The sequence below is a fragment of the Rhinatrema bivittatum genome, chromosome 14, assembly GCF_901001135.1.
Source record: "Rhinatrema bivittatum chromosome 14, aRhiBiv1.1, whole genome shotgun sequence".
Taxonomy (NCBI): Eukaryota; Metazoa; Chordata; class Amphibia; order Gymnophiona; family Rhinatrematidae; genus Rhinatrema; species Rhinatrema bivittatum.
In genome coordinates, this window is record NC_042628.1 from 3,390,927 (window position 1) to 3,403,436 (window position 12,510).

Here is a 12,510-nt window from a genome sequence, read left to right on the forward strand (position 1 = left end):
CAGCGCGCGCGCCGAACTGCCGGCCCGGCAACCGAGCCACAAGTCAAGCCGGCGAAAGAAAAAGGCGCGAAACGGGGACCAAGGACCGTCGTAGGGAAGAGACACCTCCAATAAAATGCAGCGAATGGCCGGCCCCCCCCCCCCCCACCAGCGGCGCCCCCACCGGAGAGCGGCGACGCTACGAGAGAGAGAGAGAGAGAGAGCCGGCACAAAAAAAACAAACCTCTTTTTTTTTTTTTTTTTACAAACCTGTCGCTGTCCACAGTCCTGGAGCCCTAATCCAACAGGGGGAGTGAACCAGGCTCCCCGGTGTCACCCCTGACGCTGCTACTAAGAAAGCCGGGTCCTCGACCCTAGCAGCGGCCTCAACCAGGGGGGGGTAGTCCCCTCAGGACCTCTCAACCCCCCCGGGAGGTAGGGCAGACGGACGTCAGCGACAATTTGGCAAAATTCCAATTAAAAGACACTAAAGCCTAAACTGGCCTAAACCAAAAAGAAAACCAACCCTGACGGAGTACCAGAATCAGGGCAGGGAGGAGCTGTGACCGGACCTGCACCATCTACTGGAGACAGAGTAAGACTGAGGGGCTGTGACTGGCACAGGGGCATATATGGCTCCGCCCACAAGTTTTAGTCTGTCTCCATCTACTGGTGCGGAGTCACAACCCAGGTGTCCTGGACTGATCCTGGTACGTACAGGGAACTAGGATGTTAATTGACTTGGCATTTCATAGTTAGAACTGATTTATCTCAACCCTCTTCCCTCAGTTGTGGACTAATTAGAGAACATTGGTTCTTCCCTGCTCATTTTCATTCCTGCAGTACCCCAGATCAGTCCAGACCAGCGGGATGTACCCAAGCTCCTACACTGGGCGGGACCCCGAAAGGCCTGCTCTCAGCGCACTCTCCCCACGCGCAGCCTCCTCCGGGCCCGAGCATCCAAACGGTAATGTCTGGTAAAGGTGTGAAAAGAGGACCACACGGCTGCCCTACAGATCTCCTGCGGCAACACCAGTGGTCACTCTGCCCAGGAGGCTGCTTGCACCCCCTCTGGCACCACCCGACCTGTACAGAGACAGGTAAAACGCTTTATTACCCTTCTTTGTGCCTGTGAACAATACAAACAGATAATCCAAACGCTGAAAACTGTTAGTGGCAAGAGAGTCTGATGCACATCCAATAAGTGAAGCTCCCTCTCATGAGCCGCTACTAACGAGAAATCTGGAAAAGGTGCAGGCTCCACCGTCTGATTGAAATGAACATAAGAACCTGCCATACTGGGTCAGATCAAGGGTCCATCAAGCCCAGCATCCTGTCTCCAACAGTGGCCAATCCAGGCCATAAGAACCTGGCAAGTACCCAAATACCAAGAAGATCCCATGCTACTGATGCCAGTAATACCAGTATGACCCAGTGGCTATTTTCTAAGTCTACTTAATTAATCGCAGGTAATGGACTTCTCCTCCAAGAACTTATCCAATCCTTTTTTAAACACAGCTACACTAACTGCACTAACCACATCCTCTGGCAACAAATTCCAGAGTTTAATTGTGCGTTGAGTGAAAAAGAACTTTCTCTGATTAGTTTTAAATGTGCCCCATGCTAACTTCATGGAGTGCCCCCTAGTCCTTCTACTATCCGAAAGAGTAAATAACCGATTCACATCTACCCGTTCTAGACCTCTCATGATTTTAAACACCTCTATCATATCCCCCCTCAACCTTTGGCAAAAATGAAGACAGCGTATGCGACTCCCCATCATCTGTAATCTGCAGGAAAGGATCACTACAGGACAACGCCTGAAGCTTCAAAATCCATCTCTGGCTGCACAAATCAGCACCAGGAAAACAGCCTTCAGGGTGAGATCTTTCAAAGTCGCCCACCACAAAGTCTCAAAATGGGGTTTACATAGCACCTGCAGAACCAAATTAAAGCTCCATGTTGGACAGATCCTATAACCCAGAGGCTGTAAATGCTTCTCCCCTTTGAGAAAATGCAGGATGTCCAGATGAGAGGCCAACGGCTGCCCCTGTACCTTACCTCTAAGACAACCCAAGGCTGCCACCTAGACTTGAAGTGAATTATAAGCCCGTCCCTTTGCTAGGTCCTGCTTTAAAAAGGCCAAGATCTGCAGAATGTCGACCCACAATGGCTGTAGACCTTTCTCCAAACACCAAGATTCAAACACTCTCCACACCTGAACAAGCCAGAGAAGTGGAGCAAAGTAGCAACAACCAGTTCCAAGTATCCTGTCACCCTTAACCTCTTCCTCTCAAAAGCCAAGCCATGAGAAATACTGAGGGACTGCAGGTCTGCACCTCTACCATCTGCTGGAGTCAGAGAAATACTGAGGGACTGCAGGTCTGCACCTCTATCATCTGCTGGAGTCAGAGAAATACTGAGGGACTGCAGGTAGCACTCTCGGTTATGTAGCAGCGTCTCAAAGTTTTGTCCTCTGCCTCCATCTGCTGGTAGGGATGCACAACCCACCCGTCTGGAATGATCCGGGTAGGAACAGGAATTTATCTCTGCGGAGATGTTTTTTTTGAACATTTGCTTTTTTTCCCCCTTGCATCAATTAGTTGATGTTTAATTTGAAAATTAATAAAAAGAGATTGAAATACAGAAAAGCTAGAGTGACAACTGCGATGCACTGTAAGTCCCTCAGATGCGATATAGAACAATCAACGTTCAGCCATCAGTCAGGCACCAGCACATCCTCAAACTATTGAACAAGTGTAAGGGGGTTGCTGTTTTGTATGTTATTATGGAAACTGCCCAAAACAGATTTTGGTAATTGAAAAGGGTAGGAATTTTATAAATAAATCCCAAAAGAAAAAGGAAACTTGCTGCATCTTCAGCAGACAGTACCAGCAATTAGTTCTAATTAAAACACAGTGCTAATTAGATCACAAAAATAATAGCTCTGGTATTAGATTTTGTTCTTACATAAGATCAATTAGGTCAAATGGCTTTTACTCAGAGTAAGTCCCCTGAAATCACATTCCTGCTAAATCAGGTGGTGCAGACAGGATTAACCCCTCCTCGGTTACTGAGGAAGAAAATAATAAATAACAGAAGTGAAGGACGAGGTGGGGAGCATGGGGTGCTAAGGTTTCATCTGCTGACTGCAATGGATGAAATATTCTAGTGCAGCGTCGCTGCCGTCCCAGAGCGCGTACGGTAGCACAGACCCACCTTTGCTGCCGGCCGTGATGAAGTGCAGACCCTGGTTCTGGACACCTGGGGGTTGGGACTCGCCGGATTCCGGTAACACCACAGCCGCTTCCACGCTCTGGAGAATAAATGCAAACTTCAGTTTCACCGCACGCGGTCTGAGTCGCTGTTCCTGCACACGTCAGGCTCCCCCTCTCACCTCATACACTGGAATGGTTCTCTTGGGTTTCTGGGTCTTCAGATCCCAGACTGTGCAGACTTTATCCCGACCTGAACTGTGGTGAGGAGACAAGAAGACATCAAAGGGTTCCTTAAATCATTCACCGAGCCCTAAGCCTCGGGCCCTCTCAGTTACACAGGAGATTCATAGTCACTCAGACTCTGACGGCAGAGAAGGACCCTAAGAGCTGCCTGCTCTGCCCAACCTCCGTCCTGTTACAAATGCCATAGAACCCACTGCACCTCCAGCTTGTCCTTCACTTCCTCTGGCTGGGATGAACTCATGGACATAAGAATGGATTTATTTTGTATTGAGCCTTTTTTTTTTTACATCAGATAGAAAGAAAGCATTTTATTACTGACAAATCCGCTGCTAGAATATTATCTGGGGCTCTACGCTGACCACCTGTACAGTCAAGAAAACATTACAAAGCTCTACCTGTAATGCACAACAACATTAACCTGATCTGCTAGGAATGAGCGGTACAAGGTGGAAAGCCATTAATAGAAAGGGAAGTAACGCAACGGTAGAACAGAACAGAGCAGGGTTAAAGGCTTAGCGAGGGTGGGGGATGATATTGTTCAGGAATTAATCATCTCTTCCCAGTCATGGGGACCTGGGAGTTTCAGTCAAGCAGAAGGCATTTTGGAAGCGCTTTTGAATTTCTTTTTATCTGTTAGCATGGAATTCCATAGTTCTGGGCTGGCGACTGAGATCTCACTATCTCTAGTTAGATGAGAGCCTCTCAAGTTCCACATTTCTGGGAGGCCTTTGTTCTGCGATCTGAGAGTTCGTCGGGGGATGTGAGGTTTAAATGTTATTTTAATTTATGAATGTTTCACCTGTAAACCTTTGGAATGACGGAATACAAAGAATTTAAATAAATAAATCTGGGTTTCATTCACACGAAACTGCTGCTAACTTCTCCAGGTCATTAATCTACCTCCATGTAAAATCACTCAGGGCAGAACATGCACAGAGCGTGCAGCTCTGCAGTGTCATGCCCGTGACATGCACAGAGCGTGCAGCTCTGCAGTGTCATGCCCGTGACATGCACAGAGCGTGTTAGGACGCCTGTAACCTCTGTGCTGGTTCTTCAGGTCAGCTGGAGCATGCTGACTGCCTCCAGTTATCCTTCCTGCGAGAGACTATGCACTATATCTGGAAAGGGACAGGGTGAGGTGTGCTGGGAGCAGACTGGACACACCTAGGCATTGCACACCTTTGCCCGCCCACTAGCTAAGGATGGGACGTACCTGAGCAGCGTAGCACCATCTGCCGTGAAGGACAGGGATGTGACGGCACTGTAATGGGACTCCAGCGCCACCAGACAGCGGCTGGATTTCAGATCCCAGATACGGATTTTGTAGTCCATGGATGAAGAGAAGAGCTGTAATTGGGAGATGTCAGGATGGAATTCCACAATACTGCAAAGCAAGGAAAGAATGTTTGGTCCGGTCCCTCTGACTCGGCGCTGGAGTTGCACGAAAGCTCGGTTTGATTCCCAGGTCTAGCTTCTGCCTCTTAGGCCAGCTGCAGAGGAAGCGTGCACAACCCCTTGGAGGAGGAGTCCAAGCCACCCCACAATGATATTGGAGAGTCTCAGGATATCTGCAGCTCATTACAACGGCTGGGCAGGATAAAAGGAGATTTCTCTCTTGGCTTCTGGTGCCATGGTTTCAATTCAGCTTGAAGAGTAAAGCTAGAGAGTCACAAAACCCCTGGAAGCAACTGATAACCGTTTACATTACACAGTCACGCTAGCAAAGGGCCCAACCAGAAAGCTCGCATCCTCCTTACGGGAAAAAAACCTTGACAGTGTTTCAGTGGGGAAAAAAAAAAAAAAGATCACTTCGGAAATTCTAAAATGTAAAAGTCTGGAGAGCAAATACAGCCTATTTCATGTCTATAACTGGTGAAAGAAATGATTTGTGTTATATTATCTTATACCACCTTCCTCGAAACAAGCCAGACTCTATAAATGCAATAGAAAACCAGCATAAAAGTAAGCTGCACACACACAGAACGATCTTTATCTGCCATGGGAAGAGAAGACTGGATCAGACGCAGCATCAGAGCCAGTGACCTCCACCCAGAAGGCCAAGACACTTCCTCCTCTGTCTCTCCCAGCTCAATAAATCTCTGGCCACCCCCTTCACTAAGACCTTTTCCCACAGACCCAGTCCCCAGGCAAAAGGTTAGCTCCTGTCTGCAGTTCCAGCTGTTAATTTGCCAACAGTAAACATTAATTTTCCTTACTGGACGACGCCAGACGAGCCCTTCAGATTGTGGGTACAGTACTGCTTGATCACATCCCAAATCTTAATGGTACTGTCACAGCCACCTGAGAAAAAGGTAAAGGAAAGAAACCAAGTGAATACCAAGCAGCAGCAGCAGCAGCAGCAGCAGTGCCCTGAACCCGCTCGCATCGCTTCTTCCCACCACTCTCGCCCATGCAGCTGCCCAGGCCTGCCAAGCGCCCTCTCCCCCTGCTGTGCAGGCACCCCAAGCTCCTCCAATCACTCCCGCTCCTCATCCCTCCCCCAACTCGCCATCCGCGTCTGCTGCTTCCACCCATACAGAGACAGCTAACCCGGAGCCTTTTGTTCCTTGTAGCTTCTCACCTGTCCCCAACCACTCAGGCCCACAGCTCTTATCTTACAAGAACAAACACAGCAAAAACAAAAGCGGAACTTGGCTGTGGGGGTGGGCAGGGAGATGGAAGAAGGGTTACAACCCCTCCATTCTTCTTTTTCTTTCAGTGGTAGAATCATAATTTCAAAGGCCAGCGTAAGGTATGGAAATTGAACTGTACCTGTAGCTAACAAAGTGGAGGTGGGATCAAAGGTCATACTGGCCACAGGGGCCGTGTGGATCGCCTTCCAGGTCCGGCAGCATTTGTTCTCCCTCCAATCCCACTGCTTGAGCAGCAGGGCCCTGCTCCCAGTGACCAGGATCTACAACCAGTAACAAAGAAACTTGGAAACAAGCCGTGAACTACTGACACGGCTGAGAAACCCCGTGCACGAAGCATAGTGTAATCTAGTTAGGGAGTAAGGAAACGGGAGATTTCTCTTACCTCATCATCAGGACTGAGGATAAATGATGTTATCTCTTCCTGGTCATCCTAGAAAACATCAGAGTCACAGTGATCTACATCTGTTTTTTGCTAATCCTGCTGCTTCCATTCACGGACCCACTGGGCTGTCCTACCTGCTCAATGCTGTGGATCACTGTTCCGGTTTCAACATCCAAAACATTCAGCCGTATCCCACAAGTACAGAACATGTTCCTCCCATCTCTGCTCATCTATGAATAAAGCACGTGCATCAAACACCAACACTGGCTGGTAGCTAACGCTCTCCAATTTAACAGTTTTTTAATCCGCATGTTGTTTTGAAGTTCACAGCAGCTTACATTCATAAAACAGGTATGTCAACTAATATGTATGATTAAAAACAGGTAACGTACATCTAGAAACAATAGGAGACCCACTATTAGTTTTTAAAATCCAGCTTGAAAAGGTGCATTTTCAGGATGTTTTTGAACATCTTTAAAGTCGAGGCCGTGCGTATTGATTCCAGTCACTTAAGTGAAGGGGAGGGATCTGGACCACCAGATTTACACCTCACGATAATCCCTGGATCGGGCGTACAAAAGGGTCGCCAACCCCCAGCCCATCCACCTCAACCAAACAGGGTAGGGATCCCTCACAAGGAACCCCGACCCTTGGGAGAAAGGCTCAGAACAAAAAAAAGGAAAAAAATACTGAACCAAACTGCAGGTTTGTGCACCAATCACCATCTGCTGGAGACAGAGAAATACTGAGGGACTACAGCTGGCATCAGTGTATATGAAGCAGTGTCAGCTTTCCGTTCTCTGTCTCCATCTGCTAGCACCGATGAATAAACCCAGGAGTTTGGACTGATTCCGGGTACGTATAGGGATCTTCCTCCCCTATTCCCATCTGATTTAAGGTTAGGAAGGCAGTGGACAGAGAATTACCACAGTGCATGATAAGTGTATGTGTATTCTGGGAAGATGGCTTCGAGCATGTGCTGAAAAGTCATTTCAACTTTCTGCAATATAATCAACATGCCTGCGGAACGACAACAGGGACATTTGGCCAATCATAAAGCAACAATACCGGGGGTGGGGTGGTGGAACAGGACATTCAGGCCATCACAAAGCAACAATACCAAGACTGGAAGGTACTCAGGCCATCATAAACTGACAATACTGTGACTGGGGTGGGGCATTCAGCCCATCATAACCAATAATACCATGAAGGGAGGGCATTCAGCCAATTTTTTCTTATATAACTGTTTACTGAGACATAAGAAGAACAATTTAACAAAGTAGGCATTTAGCCAATTATAAGCAAACAGCACTATGACAAGAGAGCATTCAGTTAATTATAAACTGAGAATACCAAAAAAAAGAAAGCATTCAGCTAATCATAAACTAACAATATCATGACAGGAGAATATTCAGCCAATCATAAACCAGAATTGCCATGACAAGAAGGCATTCAGCTAACCACAAGCATAACCTGATGGGGACTGGGGAGCTGAGCCAAAGTGCATGGCTAGCTGACACATCTTATATTACTTCCCCACTATCCTTGTTGCAGTTCTCGATGGATCAGACTTTGAACCATTCTACTAGAGAATTTTTCTTCTTTTTTATTCATTATTACAATCACAGCTGTGAATGAAACAATGGAACATACTCTACCATATGTTCATATATGAGAGGTACCTCCTACTTAACAAAAGTGTTAGCTTTATTCACATTTAAGCTGATCGAATGTCTGTCTCACTCTTATACCACAAAAGGCACCTCCTGCATGATTTATTAGCTTATGCAAAAACATTGTTCCTTCTTTTTCTCCTTTGGAACTTCTCACATACCAGACAGGAAAACTGGAAGTCAAACTATACACACACCAGAAGTGGCAGCATACATGAAAAAGAATTAGAATTCTAAAATGTGTCAGAACCCCACTTGGATGTAAGATATTAACAGAATTCTTTATGCCCACCTCACAGATTTCTATGGACTTGTCAGGCACTAAACTCAGCTGATGTATTTCTTGTGATTAGCAATCAACCACATCTCTGGGCACTTTCTAGGGGCTGGAGTAGCTAATTCAACAGTGTGTTGGAGAAAAACTCAAAAATACATAACAGAAAGTAACAATAATGTGGGACTACAAATGAGAAAAAGCTACCTGAATTTTTCCTCCTTTATAGAAAGGTTCAATTTTTCTGGAAACTGCATAGCTGAAAGGAAATTAAAGTATAACCAGAATTAAATTATTTTTCTCCTGCATTATAACAATAGAAGCCATAGCTATTCGGCCTAGTGCTTCTTATATATGGCACTAAGACATTGCTCAGTCAGCTTTAGAGAAACAGAAGCAATTAACTCTGTTTAGAATATTGTAAACAAAATTAAACATTCACAATATCTAAAACTGCTTGACAATCACAGATATACTGAATGAGAACTGAGAGGCCAGGCAGCCATCAGCTATTCAAATATGCTCAGAATATAAGAGAGTTTGGATAGATCTGTACTACTAATCCAAAAATAGAAAGAGGCTAAAATGTTTATGTTAGATGGCTGCACACTTTATCACAGTCAAAGAAATAGTAGCACCATAAAAAAAATATTTATGCTCTCGGAACCAACAAACCCTAAGACGCAGGTAGCACACCAGTTTAAGAGGGGTGCTCTTCTAGTTTTTCTCTGTCTCCATCTGCTGGAAAGGTGGCAAAACCCAGCAGTCTGGACTGATCCAGGTACATATTAAGGGACACAGAACTGACAAGAGATGATGCGTTATCCAAGCACCTCCCCGGCCGCTGCTTATCCTTGGGCGTGAGAAGCATGGAATCTACTATTTGGGATCCCGCCGAGTACAAGTATTGGAAACAGGATACTGGGCATGATTGAGCCCTGGTCTGATCCAGTATGGCAGTTATTATATTTTTGTCAATAAAATCGTTATTCAGGTATACAGCACAGAGTGCCATCCCATGGACCACAATCGGTATTTAGGGCCACAGCACGCACACGAGACAGTGCGTTACTTCGGCAGTATCCCCACAGCCCCCGGAGCGGACTCCGCTGCAGCGCACATTTGTGGGGGAAGGAAGTAAGGTCTTACTTGGACTTGAACCGCACTGCGCTGCTCTGATCCATCTTCCAATGAACAACGTCTCCGCAGCCACCATGCGTCCCAACCTGCCCTTCACTTCCGGCGCACTCACGCTACGTCATCACGCGCAGCGCCTCCTGGGAATGTAGTTACCTGGCTACTGGCGGCGCTGCTAGACCGGGCTTTTCCATGCCCATTTGGGCTAGTTTGTTCACGTTGTGTTAATGGGCGGATGGGCTCTAGCTGCCTTCTCGGTGGCTAACGCCATTGGCGGCGGATGGGTCGTAGGGTGATGACGCATGGAGGAGTCCCACGCCGGGTGCAGACAAGAGAATGCGCAGAAGGGAAGCTCAGCCCTCAGGCCACGCGCTTGAGAAAGCCGAGAGCCTGGCTGTCTGCCTTGTAACCAAGGATTGTAGCAAAAGATGCCGGAGGCTTTCAAATCCCTCCAAGGTTTCCATGCACAGGAGGCGAGGTTCTGCAATGAGGGTGCGCAGGAAATGTTTCTGTAAAGAGAGGGTGGAGGAGACGAGGATAGGACATGTACAGGGGGCCTCACAGGGAAAGGTAGTAATTGAAAAGTTGAATAGGTGGCCTGAATGGGCAGACCAGACGGGCCGTATAGTTTTTATTTGGGCTTCAGTGCTGGGGTACTTTTCGGTTTGGGACCTCCCTTTCCCCTTATGCTATCTATTGCTCTTGAGCATTTAACACGGTTGATCATCATAGGAAGGCTGCAGTGCTTCTTTTGCGTTTGGAAGCTTGGTGATGTTTAAACAGAGCACATCGTTTGCTGTGTTAAAATGAAAACCCGAGCCAAGATATATTTATTAAAAATTCTTATATTCCGACTAAGTGGCAAATGCCCTACTAAGCCAATATACTTAGTTAAGCTAAACATTTACATCGTAACAGTTTCAACCTGAATGAATCAAAGGGCAATGTTATATGTTTAAAATGCTGAGGCAATACAGGAATGTTATAGTGTATATATATGCATTTATTCAGAGGACAAAGTTTGAACGACTGTTTTTATTGTTCACAAAATGTTAAAATATTGTTTTTAAGGTGTTGGAATGATTACATTTACAACTGAAATGACAGGAGTCTAGTGGTACCTTATAGACTAACCAATTTATTAAAGCATGAGCTGTGGAGGGTTGTCCTTTTCATTAGCTGTAGCTGAACAAGGTCACCACAACCGCCATGCATCTGACAAAAGTGGACTGTCCTTGAAGGCTCTTACTTTATAAGGTGCCACTTGACTCCTGTTATTTTGCTACACCAGACTGGTTATGCTTGATATTGCATTGGCTTTTGTTTGAAAAGCATGGTGTTACTGGTGCAGTGCTTGCTTGGTTTACCTGTTATCTAATCATTTTTCACAAATTCGATTAGCTCAAGCCTTTGCTTTGTCATTCCTTACTCCAACATTATCTGACCCCTACTTGTAAAATTCTTGCAAACTTGTGAGGTTATGCAGATGACAATTTTATATAAGGTTGGCTCTTCTTGGTCCAAGACTGAATATCAAAATTTGGCTGCAGCGATTAAACACCAGCAGCACAATAGACTTTAAATTTTGCAATCAGGCCGATACAGTACAGTGCACACTTTAACCCACATTTGGATTCACGTTTGACACGCTAGCTTTACCCCTTATTCAGTAAGGGGTAATAGCGTGTCAAATGCACCTTCCCCCCCGAGACTAATAGCACCCACAACATGCAAATGCATGTTGATGGCCCTAATAGTCATTCCCACGCAATTCAGAAAGTAAAATATGCAGCCAAGCCGCACATTTTACTTTAAGAAATTAGCACCTACTGCCTACCCAAAGGTAGGCGTTAGTTTCTGCCAGCACCGGGGAAGTGCACAGAAAAGCAGTAAAAACTGCTTTTCTGTGCACCCTGACTTAATATCATGGTAATTTGTCAGAGGTCCCAAAAGTTAAAAAAAAATTTTTAATCAGCTCGTGGGTTGAAAACCAGATGCTCAATTTTGCCAGCGTCCAGTTTCCGAACCTGTGGCTGTCAGTGGGCTCAAGAACCGATACTTGCAAAATTGAGCATCAGCTGTCAAATCCGCTGACAGCCGCCACTCCTGTCCAAAAAGAGGCGCTAGGGATGCACTAGTGTCCCTAGTGCCTTTACCGTGGGCCCTAATTTAAATATTGTTTCTGTATTGAGTGTCCTGTGTGCTCTCCCGTGAACTTTACTGTATTGGCCTGAAAGTTTTTATTCTCTGCCTCCATGGATGCAAAACCCCACTTGTCTGGACTGATCTGGGGTATATGCACAGAACACTTCAGGGATGAAGGCAACTGCTGTATTTTTAATATCATATACAAGCAGTAGAGGAAATGTAACTGTACTACACACAAGTCTCACACAGATTTGTTAAAATTAAAGGCTCACAAATTGCCACTTTAATAACTATTTAAATTTTTGCATTAAAGACACATACATATGCATAACAATACAAGTGTAAAAAGGATCCAACATGTCCTAGTAGCAAAAAAGTAAGCAAAGTAACAATATTCTACAGCCACAGTATAAGGTGCCTTCTAAAAACCACATGCAAGAAAAAGCAGAAATAGAATATAAATTGCCACATTTAAAGCTACATTTGTTTCCTAATTTCTTTAAGCATTTGGTTCCCTCCCATTTTAAACAAATTAGAAGCCTTGAAACCAAGTCTTTATAATCAGTTTCAGAGCAGAATGTATTTTGTTCCACTTTTCAGCACTTCAAAGCACATTATACTCAGGTACTATAGGCATCATATGTAATTTAAGTTTAATGTCAGACATGCAAGACACTGATCTGATAGATATGACACTGTATATGAAGTGAATAAAGTAGCCATTCCTAAATATACAGGCTGATGCAATAAATTGTGTTAAAATGGGCACTTAGTGAGGGCCTATTTTCCTAATGCACGCAGC

General features: G+C 45.5%; 1 protein-coding gene across 4 annotated transcripts in view; it reads right to left on the reverse strand.

The window, feature by feature from the left end:
• TBL3 (transducin beta like 3) overlaps positions 1-12,510 on the reverse strand; it is a 39,831-nt gene that overhangs the window by 26,060 nt on the left and 1,261 nt on the right. The window contains exons 1-9 of one of the 4 annotated variants that reach the window (XM_029577572.1): positions 9,717-9,775; positions 8,631-8,682; positions 6,611-6,706; positions 6,477-6,524; positions 6,213-6,354; positions 5,657-5,741; positions 4,654-4,824; positions 3,377-3,452; positions 3,199-3,295 (exon numbers count right to left, since the gene is read on the reverse strand). In XM_029577572.1, the coding sequence (XP_029433432.1) occupies positions 3,199-3,295; positions 3,377-3,452; positions 4,654-4,824; positions 5,657-5,741; positions 6,213-6,354; positions 6,477-6,524; positions 6,611-6,706; positions 8,631-8,682; positions 9,717-9,760 (811 nt within the window). In that variant the 5' untranslated portion in view covers positions 9,761-9,775. The other 3 variants (XM_029577573.1, XM_029577574.1, XM_029577575.1) reach the window with 3 other exon arrangements.